Source organism: Phocoena phocoena, chromosome 15 (genome assembly GCF_963924675.1).
Source record: "Phocoena phocoena chromosome 15, mPhoPho1.1, whole genome shotgun sequence".
NCBI lineage: Eukaryota > Metazoa > Chordata > Mammalia > Artiodactyla > Phocoenidae > Phocoena > Phocoena phocoena.
Genome location: NC_089233.1, coordinates 38,112,838 through 38,127,337, shown reverse-complemented (window position 1 = coordinate 38,127,337; position 14,500 = coordinate 38,112,838). Strand labels below are relative to the sequence as shown.

At 52.7% G+C, this 14,500-nt stretch overlaps 1 protein-coding gene across 1 annotated transcript; it reads left to right on the top strand.

Annotated features, from left to right (window-relative positions):
- Positions 1 to 12,197: 12,197 nt before the first annotated feature.
- Positions 12,198 to 12,680, top strand: LOC136135356 (uncharacterized). Its single transcript, XM_065893247.1, has 2 exons — positions 12,198 to 12,249; positions 12,355 to 12,680. Exons 1-2 carry the CDS (start codon positions 12,198 to 12,200, stop codon positions 12,678 to 12,680), a joined length of 378 nt encoding a protein of 125 aa, XP_065749319.1.
- The last annotated feature ends 1,820 nt before the right edge of the window (positions 12,681 to 14,500 follow it).

The following is a 14,500-nucleotide window of genomic DNA, read 5'->3' as shown; positions in this document are numbered from 1 at the left end:
TGGTGGCCGGCAGACACGTTCTCAGTGCCTGGGGCATGCGGGTGACCAGGCGGCGGGAGGGTGTGGGTGCTGGGCAGGCCCCCCGGTCGCTGGGGTGAGGAGTACTGATGGAGGGCTGGGAGGGGGCAGAGGGGGCCACTGTATCCACCTCCAGGAGACGCACATGGCCTGGTGGCCTGCTGCCCGCCCCAGCCTGGCCACTCACACCCCCAGGGCTCTGCAGGAGGTGGGTGCCCCTCAGTGCTCTCCAGTGACCTTGTGTCTGCTGGCATTTCTGACAGGCAGGGGACAGTGTGCTGCAGAGGAGCTGGTCCACACCTGCTCTCGGATCCCTGCGACCTGCCTCCCGCCTGCCCAGCCTGAGCGCCAAACCTGACAATTCCAACAAGAGTGTCTGAAGCAGAGACTGGCCTTTCCTCTAGGAACCGTGCTGCATCCACATTCCCTCCCCATGGCCCTGTCTCCCATGCTTGGGGGGCAGGGACTAGGCAGTGTGGCTGGCCTGCTGACCTGCTCACACACGCCGGGGAGGTCTGGGTTCCAGCGCTTCGAGAGTGTTGAGGCCAGGACGCAGGGGTGTCCCCCTTGCACAACCCAGGGTCAGGGCTGTCCCGCCACCCCAGCCCCTGCCTAGGCTGGCCTCCTTTCCCCTCCTGCCTGCATCCAGTGGGTGTCCTGAGGTGGCTCCCATGGCCTGGGTGGAGAGAAGGGGGCATTTCAGGCTATCTTCTCTTCCTTGCTCTCCCGCTTTGAGACCTTTGCTTGGCAAAGAGATGCCAAACTAGGGAGGCTGGAGAAGCGTGTTTAAGCCTCTCCACAAGACCTGTGTCCTGGGTCCTATCCCCGGGGGTGTAGGCTGCAGAAGGGACCTCTGCCGGCCTCCAGTGACACGGGCAGGGTTGCTCCCCACCTGCCCTGGAGTCTGTCCTTTGCTGGGACATCCCCAGAGGACTTAGTCCTTGGTCATTTAGGGGCTCACTTTCTAGGTCCTCCAGGTGGCCTGTCCCCATTGTCACCAGCACCCTCCCTCAGGCCCAGGGGGTGGGGGATCTCTGGATCCTCAATTCTTCCCCAATGACCACTCTTTGACACACACCCAGGCCAGGACCTAAGGGGGCCACTTGGATCCTGGGCTTGTTTTCTGTGCTGTTTGTTACAAACTTCAAGGTGCTCAAAGCTGTTGGTCTGCCCTCGGCTGGACATGCGGCTTGGGTGCCCCCTTCCTCCCTGCCTCCCACCCTGCCCCCATCTGTACCGTCCATTTGCATAAGCATGGGTCCTAGAGTTCTGCCAGCAAATGCATTTACTTAAAAAATAATCATTTTCCTGTGAAAATATCTATTCATTGGACTTCACAAATGTTTTTAGAAGGAGGAGGAGGGCACCTGAACAGAATCACTGGTGATCTGGGCGTTTAGTGGTGTGTCTACTTCCTGTCTTTTTCCTGTGAAGAGTTTAGAAAACACTTTTTACCTAATGCGTGAAGCCCTGGTCCTGAGGCAGGGGGAGCCCACCCTGAGGCGAGGGGAGGCTGTCTGCTCCCCTGGTGGGAGGGGTGTCCTCCACAGCTGGTCCTGGAGGGGGGCGGGGGGCGCTGCCTGCCCTGCAAGCTCCTGGTGCTGCCACTAGAGTCCTGAACTTGAGCCCTCTGCCCCAGATATCCACACCCACCTGAGTTCCTTCCCGCCTTCATGGGTGCAGGGGCATGGCAGGGAGGCCACCGGGCAGAAGGAGCTCCGCTTGCCATTTAAACAGAGACCAAGGTGTGGTGGCATCAAGTCTACCACCAAGGCAGGCAGATGGGCACTTGTGATGCCACGGGAGGAGGAAAGAACCATGAAGGCAGTTCCTGGGGAGCTGCAACCATAGACCCCACGTGCCAGAGAGCTGAGGCCTGCCGTCCCTGGAGGAGACAGAGAAGGCCCTGGGGAGGGTGTCCCGCCAGCCACATTCAAAGGCCTGGGACTCAACAGCAGCGTAGCTCCAGGAGGACAGAAGAGAATGAAAGGAGTGAGCCTTTTATTACTGTTAGTCAGGATTCTCCAGGAAACAGAGCCAGTAGGATATATATAGATCTGCAGGAGGAGATTTATTATAGGGACTGGCTCATGTGACTGTGGGGGCTGAGAAGTCCCATGATCTGCCAACTGCAAGCTGGAGACCCGGCAAAGCAGATGGCGTGATTCAGTCTGAGCCCGAAGGCCCAAGAACCAGGGGCTCCGACAGCCAAGGGCACCGGAAGGTGGATGTCCCCGCTCAAGCAGAGAGCGAGGGAACTTGCCCTTTCTCAGCCCACATTGATGAAGTCAGGTCTTCCATCTACTGAATCAAATGCTAATCTCTGAGAAATACCCAGAGATACTGATTTACCAGCTATCTGGGCACACATTAGCTCCGTAAAGTTGACACAGTTAAACATCACAGTTGCACACACCATGAGGTCCGTGCCCATGCTCATCGTCTGCATGTGGTGGTCAGTTTGGCTGTAAGGAATCTGCCTCGCTGTTTGGCTTAGTCCACCAGCCCCGGCTGTCATCCTGCAGGTCCAGGACACCTGCTGGGGGCTTGTGGGTCATGGGCACACCTGGCGCGTGTCACTTGCCAGGTGGGCTCTGGGACGGGCTGGCAAGGAGGGCCAGGTGCACGTGGTGAGGGGGTTAACACCGGCCCCAGCAGTGGCACTCGGACTTGGTGGCAGTTGGCAGAAAACTAGGTTGTCCCCTTCCACATTAACAATCTCTACAATTCCCTTAGAAAATGCCAGGTTCTCTGAAAGGAAGGATCATCTTTTATGTGTGAACCTCAGCTGTGGAAGCTGATTTACAGACCCTGCCCACTCCGAGTCCCCCTTCCATGGCATGAGGATGCCTCACGTCTTTTCAGAACTACACATAAAAACATCATGGGCTGGCTTCTCTGGTGGCACAGTGGTTAAGAATCCACCTGCCAATGCAAGGGACATGGGTTCGAGCCCTGGCCTGGGAAGATCCCACATGCTGCGGAGCAACTAAGCCCGTGCGCCGTAACTACTGAGCCTGTGCTCTAGAGCCCGCGAGCTACAACTACTGAGCCCGCGTGTCACAACTACTGAAGCCTGTGAGCCTAGAGCCTGTGTTCTGCAACGAGAAGCCACAACGAGAAGCCCGCACACCGCAACGAAGAGTAGCCCCTGCTCTCTGCAACTAGAGAAAGCCCGTGTGCAGAAATGAAGACCCAACACAGCCAAAACAAAAACAAAACAAAACAAATAATTAAAAAAATAAACAGGAAACATCATGGCTACAGCATAGGGCTGCCTACCACTGGGGTGCAGCCTTCCAGCCCCTGCTCCACGTTGTACATTTTTATTTTTATTTTATTTTATTTTTTTGGCTGTGTGTCTTCGTTTCTGTGCGAGCGGGGGACCACTCTTCATCGCTGTGTGCGGGCCTCTCACTATCGCGGCCTCTCTTGTTGCGGAGCACAGGCTCCAGACGCGCAGACTCAGTAGTTGTGGCTCACGGGCCCAGTTGCTCCGCGGCATGTGGGATCTTCCCAGACCAGCGCTCGAACCCGTGTCCCCTGCATTGGCAGGCAGATTCTCGACCACTGCACCACCAGGGAAGCCCTGTACAGTTTTTTGAATGAATATGTGAATGACCCCTGTGTGTTGTGAGCCACACAAGGTGTCCCCGAGGCGTCGCCATGATGCAGTGAACTTTAAAATTCACTTAACTGTTAACTTGAGGGAGTTTCTCTGCCGACTCCTGTTGCCATGGTAACTTGGTAAAACTCACTGGCTTGCCTGTGCTTTGTCTGCGGTCACCGTGGAAAGGGCTGGAGGTCATGCTGCTTTGTTTCTTGGTCCCTTGGTTGGCATCCTCCACATGTAGGTCTCTGGTGGCCCCATGCACTGTGGGACCTGCCAGGGGTGGGCCACCCCGATGGAGGAGGAGACTTGGGAGGCTGAGGCTGACCTCGCCCGGACGTGGTCCACCCACCAGGTGCACATTGAGCCCTTTGCCTGGTGCCCTGGCTGGGGGCTGGCACAAGCACGACTGTCCCTCCGGAACTTCCTCTCGGCCATGCATGTGGGCTCACGGAGTGAAGCAGGGAGAGATGGTAAATCCCCAAGCACCTTGCCAGTTGGAGGCTCAGCAGATGTTCCCCTCTCCTCTGACCCTCACACTGCTTTGTCCTTCTTGTGTGGGTCAGACTGAGCCTGCCTTGCAGTGGTCACGCCCCCACCCTGGGCTGTGTATCCAGGCGGGGTCCTGCTCGCCCCTGGCTCTGCCCTGAGGCCCGATCATGCTGCAGCCGGGCAGCCGTGTCCTCCTGAGCAGGGCAGAGGGGCTCTCCGGGGTCAGGGCTTCCCAGGCCGGGTAGGGGGCTGGGCGTGGGCCCCTTGGGGCATTTCCCTCTGGGCACTTAGGCTGGTCTCTGCCGGATGCTGCGACAGATACAAAGAGGGGATGTGGGGGGAGATCCTGGGAAGTTCACAGGCTCCAGGGGTGGGATGCACTGGAGCTTGGGGACAAAGCTGGGGCCCAGGGCTCGGGGGTTCTTCCTTCTCCCACTTGACCTGCCCTGTGAACCTGCCCCTCCCCTCGCTGCCCTTCTGCTCTCTCTGCCCAGGTCCCAGCCGCCCTGTGTGCAAGCTGTAGCCCAGCCCCCTGAAAAGAGACGGCATTCCTTCTGTCAGACACACATCCCCGTTCTTGGGAAAGGTGCTCCCTTCGGGTCAGGGTCTGGCTCTTGCTCAATAAACCATGGCCAAGGGTTGACTGCATTATATGAACCTGGCAACTCCCACTGCTTCTAGAAAACGTGTGTGAGCAGGCATCCCATGTGGGTCCTGACTCACATCAAACACACTCACTAGAAACCAATGTGTAGACCAGCGTGCTGAGAATGTGTGTGTGCGTGTGTGCGTGTGTGTGTGTGTGTGAGATCGCATGAGTCTCAGGTCCCCTCTCTGGCAAAACCCGAGGGCCAGTGGGAGATGGCAGAGGCTCCCTGCTCACCTCTTGGGCCAGAGTTCTGCCCAACTCGGCTCTTCTGTCCTAGGGGCCGTGGGGGACCGGATCCTTCTTTGGACTTCCCTTTTCCTTGATTGTGCTAATCGGGCCCTTCAAGGGAACAGCCCCTCAGATGGGATTGCTGGATTTCATGTTTACCGCTGCATCCTGGTTCAGGTCTCTGGGATTAAACCCACATTACCCTGTCAGCAGACAGAGGTTTCTATAACTCTTTAGTCATTTATTTACTGATTATCTTGCATTATTTCCTAGGTGACACATGTTATTAGTATGGAGTTCCTTAACTCAACTCCCAGAGGATAACTTTATTTTCACATTTTGGAGTATTTGGGGGGCACCTCATCGCATCCCTACATCAGAGCATCTCAATGAGACAGCACCTGACAGGTGTCTGCTGAAGAAGGAATAAGGAATGTTAGGAATATGCAGAATTAACGTTTAACTTTTCCACCATCACATGTAATTTGGACAATTTTTACTCCATGGGAGGAGAATGGTGTGAATTATATCTTCACCTCTGGAAAATGTGACCCAAGGCTAAGAAAGGAAGTTCTGAATCTGCGTACAAACCTCGCCCCGCCTGGTGCTTGGCGCCCATCCCCCCGCCGTGGGCTGTGATTCTGGCTGCAGGGGAGGCGTGGGAGGTGTGGGATTTGGGCGCTGTGGGGACTGGAGATGCCTGTCCTCACAGGAAGATGGGACCAGGTGCCAGCAACTGCAGAGTGAAATGTTAAAATAAGAAAATCATCCAAACCTCGGCTGAGTCAGGAGGAATTAAATTGTGCCTTACAAACTCATGGTCTATTTTTACTCTAAGAAATGTACTTTACTAAACTTGAAGGTGAGAAAAAAATCCTTCCCCACGAATATCAGTAAACAGAAGTATGGACTGTGCTCTTGGCTTCAGGAGGCCACGGGGAGGGTGCGTGTGATCTAGACCTAAAATTGACTCTGTTCTCAGTTTACCTACCCTACACAAAATGTATATGTAGTTTTTAAAATTTTTAAATTGAAAATATTTGGCCAGCAGTTTGTAGCTTGATTGAGTATAACTGACGTTCAGAAGAAGACTGCACATGAGTGAAATCTACAGTTTGGTGAGTTCTGACATTTCTACATCCGTGAAACCATCACCACAATCAAGAGGATGAACATACCCATCGCCTGTAAAACGCCTCCTCCCGCCCCTTGGAAACCCCCTCATTTCTCCCTGCCCCTTCATCCCCAGGTGACCCAGCCAGGATGGCAGTTCAGGACTGGGAGGGGGAGGCCAGCCTCTTCTGGGTGGGAGGAGAAGGTGGGACAGGAGGTAGAGGTGCTGAGCCCTCAGCCAGGTCCAGAACCCCTTTCCTGGGGCGCCCAGTGGCAGGCTGTTTGGTGGCCCTGCTCCTCCCTTGCTCTGGCCCCATCACGGGCCTGTGGCAGGTCACTTCGTCCGCCAGAATAAAGCTCTGCCCCCTCCTGCTGTCCATCTCCAGGGCACATCCATGGCCTCCCTGGGGCACTAGGTCCACCGCTGGCCAGCTGAAAGGCTTCCCCTTGACTGCGGGCTGGCTCCTCCTGGAGCTCTGGGTGGAGGGCTTGCTCCAAATGCAGATGTCCGGCCCAGCACAGCCCGTAGTGCTCGCTGAGAAGGGACCTGTCACAGAAGCATCTGTCCTGTCCCCATGGGAGGTGGGCTTCTTTAGACCCCCCGAGAACTGCTCCACAACTCCCTGGTCTGGGTTCCCAACATCACTCCACCTTGGACACAACTTACTTTCAATCTTCAAATGGCTGATAGGATGGTCTCACAAATAGGTGGTGGAAGAAAAGATGGTTCTGGGAAACCGGCTCATTAAGTGAGAGAAACAAAAGTGGGTCCCTATTTTACACCACATTTTTAAAAAGTCCAGGGACTTCCCTGGTGGTGCAGTGGTTAAGAATCTGCTTGCCAGGGCAGGGGACATGGGTTCTAGCCCTGGTCCGGGAAGATTCCACATGCCGCAGAGCAACTATGCCCGTGTGCGCCACAACTTCTGAGCCTGCGCTCTAGAGCCTGCGAGCCACAACTACTGACCCCATGTGCCACAACTACTGAAGCCCGTGCACCTAGAGCCTATGCTCCGCAACGAGGAGCCACCACAATGAGAAGCCCGCGCACAACAACAAAGAGTAGCCCCCGCTCGCCACAACTAGAGAAAGCCCGTGCCAGCAATGAAGACCCAACGCAGCCAAAAAAAAAAAAAATTCCAAATAGCTTAACGACATACTTGAGAAAGGAAAAGCTTTCCTAAATAGAGGTGGATATCTTTGAGACTTTGGGTACAGGATTTACTTACTGAATTTAAAAAGTGTTTAATTATGAAATCCTTAAAATATGTGGACAAGCCCGGACGCACATGTACTCACCCGCCAGGTTTACCAGATGTTGGTACTGTGTCCTGTTTATTCCCAGTCTGCCTGTTTTGGGAGGAAATAAATGTTACAGGTACAGCTACCTTTTACCACTTTCCTCCTCTGTCCCCCTCAATATAATTCCCACTTTCGTTTTGGTATTTTTACTACAAATGAAGGTGTTCGAAAACAATATATGTATTGAAACTTTGCAAAAATGGTATTACACAGTATCTGTTCTGTAACTTGCTTTCTCACACAGCTTGTTTTAGAAGTCTGCCCATGTGGTTGTGTGAGGATGTGATCCATTTGCTGAAACTGCTCAGTATTCCATCGCAACAGACTTCCCCTCAGCCAGCCAGCAAGCTCTTCACGGGACTATGGAAACCAGGGCTGCCTCAACACCCCTTTCCTTCCTCCTCTTGGACCTGAAGGTGGAGAAGCAGGAGTGCCAGGTTAAGGGGACACTGAGCTTCAGATGTATTAGTTCTGTGAATCCCCACAGTTGGTTGACCTCAGACTAAATTTCTACTGATTGATGTCAAATGCTATCCTTACTCATTCCCTTGATTATCAGTGTGGTTAAGCATCTTTTTATATGTTTATTGGCCAATTGAGTTTCTTCCTCTGGAACTGCTTATTTGCATTCACTGCTGATTTTTTTACTAGGTTGCTGTTCTTTTACTGTTTTTTGAGGAATTCTTGTGTATTCTGGAAATAAATCCATTGTCAGTTACATCTGTTTTAAATATCTCTTCCCAGTTGCTATGGACTGAATTGTGTCCCCCCAAATTCATATGTTGAAGCCCTAGCCCCCAAAGCAATGGTATTTGGAGATGGGGCCTTTTGGGAGATAATTACCATTAGATGAGTTCATGTAGATGACCTCCCATGATAGAATTGCTGCCTTATAAAAAGAGGAAGAGGGAGAGATGGCTCTCTTCACCATGCTAGGACACACCTAGAAGGAGACCCTCACCACAAGCTAGGAAGAGAGCTCTCAACAGGAAGGAATTTGCTGGTGTGAAAAGTAATGAAAGGAAACCTCACCAAAATGGAACCAGGGTGCCAGACGGGGGAGCTTTCATGTGCATACCACTCAACATCAGCACAGACCCCAACATGTCCCAGCAGGAAGGGATACTACTTTACTACCCAGCAGGAAGAAGAAACAATTTCTCTTCCACCAGCAACAGTCCAGCCAATGAAAGACTGTCACAACTCAGCCAATGAAAAGCCACTGCACCTAGAACTCCCAGTTTCCTCCAATGGGCTCTTTGTTTATGACAGCTCCTCTCAACTCCTCCTTCTCTCCTATAAAAGCATTTCCTTTCCTTTGCTGGACATAGTTGCATGTCTCCAATTACAACTCTTTGTGGCTTCTGAGTAAACCCATGTTGCTGGTAAAATAACTGGCTTTTTAATTGTTTTAGGTTAACACTGGCATCTTGATCTTGCATTTCCCAGACTGCAGAATTATGAAAAATAAATGTGCTTTTTAACGAACCAGTATATGGCATTTGGTCACAGCAGCATGAGCAGACTAAGACACCAGTCTATGATGTGTCTTCCATCAAACAGAAGGATAATTTTTTTAAATTAATCTTTACTAAGGCATAATCTACATACAGTAAAATTCATTCTTTGTAGTGTACAGTTCTGTGAATTTTGACAAACACATTCAGTTATAGAACCACCATTACAATCAAGATATGAAACAGTTCCTTCACTTCAACAAATTTCCCTCTCCCCCAGCCCTCCCACTCCCTATTTGATTTGTGTCCCTTTACTTTTGGAAAGCTTAAATTTTAATGTATTTAACTTTAAATCATTGTCTTTTTTTAAATGGTTTGTAATTTTTATTCTTGTGTAAGAAACTTTCTTTCTCCAAGGTCATAAAGATATTTTTCAATGTCTTCTTAAAGTTTTGCTTTTTTTTTTTTTTTCTGGCCACACCTTGTGGCTTGCAGGATCTTAGTTCCCTGACCAGGAATCGAACCTGCACCCTCAGCAGCATGAAGTCCTAACCACTGGAGTGCCAGGGAATTCCCTTGCTTTCCACTTTTATGTCTTTGATGGCTCTAATTATTTTTGTATCTGATATGACATAGGGATCTAGTTGTAAGGTTTCTGTACAGACAACTAGCACCAGCTATAGAAAAGTCCATCTTCCTTATGATTAGCAAAGCCACCAAGGATAAAAATGATGGGTTTGACTACCCAAAATGAAAGATTTATGTCTAATCTTCCCTAACAGGTAGAGTTCATGAAGGTGTCACAGGCAGGGAGAAGATACTTGCAACATCAAAAACATATGAGGGATTTTACCTAAAGAAGAAGTCAGAGAACCCAAAAGAAAAGCAAGTGCTACAATTGGGCAATTCACAGATCCTTGTGGTCAGTAAACACAGTAAGAAACACTCAACCACATTAGCATTCAGCTAAATTCAAATAAGACAAGATGAGCTGCCGTTTTAAGTTCATCAGACTAGCAAAAATGGGAGAAATCATATGTAATCTCTTTTGTAATTTTGGTGTATTTCCACATTTTTAAAATGTGCATTAAATAAGATAGATTTGTGATCAAATTTATCCTTGCCTGTCACCTTCCCCTTCCTCCTGTCAGTGGCCAGATCTCATCCAGGTGGTGGAGAGGCCCTATCCCAGGAGAGACATGTGCATTCTTCCACTGAGGCTTCTTGACCTACTTTCCCGTTGCTCCCTTGTCAGGTCCAACAGGGCTGTGCTACACAGCTAAGAATCTGCTGAGTCACCTTGCTGGTCTTCATTTTCCCATCTTTCTCCGTAGGTCAGAGGTCACCAGGGAAGAGGGATCAAGGAGACCCATTTGCTTGAGAGTTCCAAAAGATAACTGTTTAACCCAGGTACCTTTCAAAAAGAAAGACTCACAGAGGGAGGTTTTCACAGACATTCACTCAGACTCAAAAGCCAACAGATGTGAGCTGCACCCCACCCTCTCCCTTCCTCTTCTGGGTACCTGTTACATGGCTAAATTAAAATGTGCATGGGGTGGGCATGGAGGAGCAGGTTAAAACGGCAGCAGGGGCTGCTTCCCTTGAGCTGATTCATTTCATCCTGAATGTTAGAGATCAAAAATGTCTAAAGGGAGGACTTCCCTGGTGGAGCAGTGGTCGAGTCCACCTGCCAATGCAGGGGACACAGGTTTGCTCTCTGGTCTCGGAAGATCCCACATGCAATGGAACAGCTAAGCCCATGCACCACAACTACTGAGCCTCCACTCTAGAGCCCGCGAGCCACAGCTACTGAAGCCCACATGCCTAGAGCCTGTGCTCCGCAACGAGAAGCCACCACAATAAGAAGCCCACGCACTGTAACGAAGAGTAGCCTCTGCTTGCCGCAACTAGAGAAAGCCTGTGTGCAGCAACGAAGACCTAACGCAGCCAACAGTAAATAAATAAATAAATAAATTCATATATTAAAAAAATCTCTACAGGGTATGCTTGAGGTCCAAACGCCCAGTCCAAGTGCCCAGGAACTTGTTACCTTTAATATTTCAAGAACAGAGTTTCTTGAAGTGGTCTAAGCAGGTAGGTGCATGCTTTCCATGCTGGGGTTCTGTTTGGGTGCATCAGCCAGCCAAGGAATGCAGATTTTTCATGAACTGGAACAGTAGCAGTAGGAGTGCTGCTTCCTCGGGGCACAGCCCTCGCCTCATTTGGTTTTACCTCCTCCACATTAATACCCTCATTTAGAAAGGTTGACACATCATTGTAACTACCTCTGAAAACTGTATCTGGCCAAAGGCACCAGTCCAATTTCAGATTCTTGCCAAACTGGAGATAATTTATTTTCTTTGAATGCAGTATCTTCCTCATGAAAGCATACAGCTCTTATAAGAAATTGAGAATATAGTTTTTGCGTTGCGGGGTGTTATTCCTTTGCCCTTCTTTTCCCCAATGCCAACCTCACAAAATCTGGTGCCATGTGCCCTGGGATTTTGTCATGGGAGATGAATCAGTTAATTAACACACTGCTCCTCACGGTACACTTGGAAACAGGTTCAGTTTCCTTTGGTTCTTGCCAAAGATGCTTATGAACATACCTAGTGCTGGTGCTTTCCCCGATACATCTCATTACAGGCTCTAAATGAAGCCTGTAATGTTAAGTGCACCTCGCCTGAGGCCTGGCAGCTCACCGGCTCCTATCCAGCATGTCTCCGCTTTCATGCCTGCTTCAAGGTTCCCATGTTGCTGCCTGGCACCCTGTGTCCCCACTGACGATAGTGACATCTAGAGAAACACATGTCAGTTGTCAAAGACAGCCGCAGTGCTTGGGAGGCTTGACCGTACACCGGTGACGAACACTGGATATCCTACGGGAAAAAAAGCACTTGTCATAGATTTTTAAAAAGGTATCAGTGTTTGGCCACGCGTTCCTTCGGTCACAAGTGATGGACCTCATTTTCAGGGCCCTTCCACACTCAGGCGGGGGCTGCTGCTCTTGCTGCCGCAGGTCAACGCCTGGACTTTTCCGCGCGACGGGCGTCTGCGGAGGGCGCCACTTGCACTTCCCCCGCCCCATTAGAATCGTGTTCGTTGCTTATCAATTTGTGGGAGCGCTTTACACTTTCAGGACTCAGTCCATCCGTCCAGGGCGTGGGTCTATGACGTCACGCCCGGGCCCACAGCCTCTTGCTCCCACCTCTTGCTCCCAAATATCGGTACACGGCAAGGGACCGAAAACTCCAAACCACGCAGCCGCGCTGGCGCCTGCCTTTATAACAAGGCGGCGAGGGGCGGGGCGAGCGTGCAGCGCGACGTGATGACGTCAGGCCGAAGCGGGGGGCGGGGCGAGGGCGGTGGCGTGCGCTCCGGTACCTCGGGTGCTTTCTCGTCGTCCGCCTAGGCTGCGTCTCCCTCAGCGTACAACCCCGCGTCGTCCTCCTCATCAGGGTCTTCTTCCTCCTCCTCCTCCTCAGGGTCCCTTCCTCGGCGTCCCCCTCCTCGGCGTCCTCTCCCCGCTCTCCCCCCTCGACTTCCCTCGGCCGCCCGCCGCCGCCATGGGCCCGCGCCCGCCGCGCCGCCGGGCCGAGGACAGCTGAGGCGCGGCGCGAAGATGGGCGAGGGCGAAGCAGGGCCCGAGCGCCAGCCCGAGCAGTCCGGGCGCCCCGCGCGCGCCCGCCCGCGCCGCCGCGGGGATGCCCGCGCCCGCCGCCGCGCCCTGAGCGCCTTTGTCTGCCGCCCGCGCCGCCCGCCGCACCACTGGCCTCGCGGGCCCGCGCCGCGGCTGTGGTCGCGCCCATGAAGATGGACCCGAGCTGGCCGGCCTCCCCAGCGGGCGGCCCGGGCCCCGACCCAGAGCCCGGTGGGCCCGGAGCGCCCGCTGCCCCCGCCCCGCGCCCTGGGCTCGGCCCGCAGGACCTCGCGGCCGGCGCGGATGCTGGGCGAGCTCCGGGGCGGGAGCGGCAGCCGCAGCGCTCGAGCCGGGACTCCGACCCCGACCCGCCTCTGCCGGAACTCGGCCCGCTCTTTTCCTGGATGACGGAGCAGGAGGGTGACGGCCCCCCGCACAGCGCGTCTGTCCGCGCTCAGGACTTAAGCCGCAGCCATCACCTGAGGGGCGAGGTCGACTTCTTTCCTTCCTTCGCGTCCCCCGCGGTGGGCGAGCCGGCCCTGGAGCTGGGCCCCGGGGACCCGGACCGGCCCTCGGACTTTAGCCAGACCTGCCCCCTAACGAGCGAGCCCGCGGGGTGTCCGGAGGACGGCCCCCGCCTCCGAGCCGTATTCGATGCCCTGGACGGGGATGGGGACGGCTTCGTCCGCATCGAAGACTTCGTCCAGTTCGCCACCGTCTATGGGGCAGAACAGGTAACTCGCAGCGTGGCAGACGGGCCCCGTGCGGTGTTCGCGGAGTGCCGGTCCCGCGTTCTCTTTTGATTCAGTTCTTCTGCTCTCACCTCTGGTTGAATTTCGCTGAAGCACCTCTTCCCCCTTTAAAGAGGTTCTATTCCCGGGAGTCAGTTTCTTTCCCTGCCATCCCAAGCCACACAAGCTTATCTCTCCTAAATTGAGAGATGTTCCTGGCATGGGGACATGCCCCTAGGCTGCCGAATAAAAGTGCCCCCTGGATGGAGAAGTGCCAGCGGTTCCCCCAACTGAGGGCCCAGGTCTGGTTTGGCTGAAGTAATTCACTTCTTCGGTCTGCAAAGGACAGGCTGCACTTGGACGCTTAAGATCATGTTAATCTATTTTGAGCGCAGTTACTTTACTGTGTGTGTTTGGCTTATGTTTTAGGTAGATTCGTTGTTGGGGAAACAGTGAACGTGAAAAACGGTCATTTCCATACCTTTTGTGCGGAAGGGAAAGGGATGAACCCCAGAGGGAGGGGAATGAGCCTAAGAAAGAGCACAGTGGTGAATACAGACTCGAGCAGAACTCCATCAGGGCCATCTCCACTCTTGTAGGACAGGTGAGGTGCTGGACAGGTGACGGGAATGCACAGGGCAATGTGGCAGGAGTCCTGTGCAGCTCCCAGGGCTGCGGCTGCTCTGGGAGAAGGTGGGCCTCAAGATCCAGGCCTTCCTCCATCTCAGCACTTATGAAAGTTTATGTGGAGACAGCAGCAGGGCTGTGTATGTTCTGCTGTTAACTCAAATAGACATCAAATAGGTTACTGGTGTTCATTTTTAAATATTTTACTTAGTAGTGGGAAATCACAAAAGGTTGATCTGCTAGTTTCTGTATTTTACTGACTTTTCATACACGTGGGTATTTGTTAAGTGGGTGTTCAGGTACATATGCATGTTTAAGCCAAGAGGTAAAATTGACATCCTGCTATTTAGGGTGTCTGCCATAACATTAAGAACCTTTATAAAGGATCTGTGTGCTCCCTGAGTATTCACAGTGTCCATTGAGCTGTCGTGTAAAGAACTGGGTCGTCCTGAGTCAGGGCTCCTTGTTGAGTTTTCAGCGTGGGCATGTCCCTGTGGGGCATCCTGAATGTTGGCGTCTAGGTCAGTGTGAGCTCCTGTTTAGCTCTGGGTTGAAGACATTTCTCAGGACAGGTCTTCCATCTCAGTGTAATGGGCAGAGAGAGAGAGACGTGACTGACAGTTTCCTGTATGG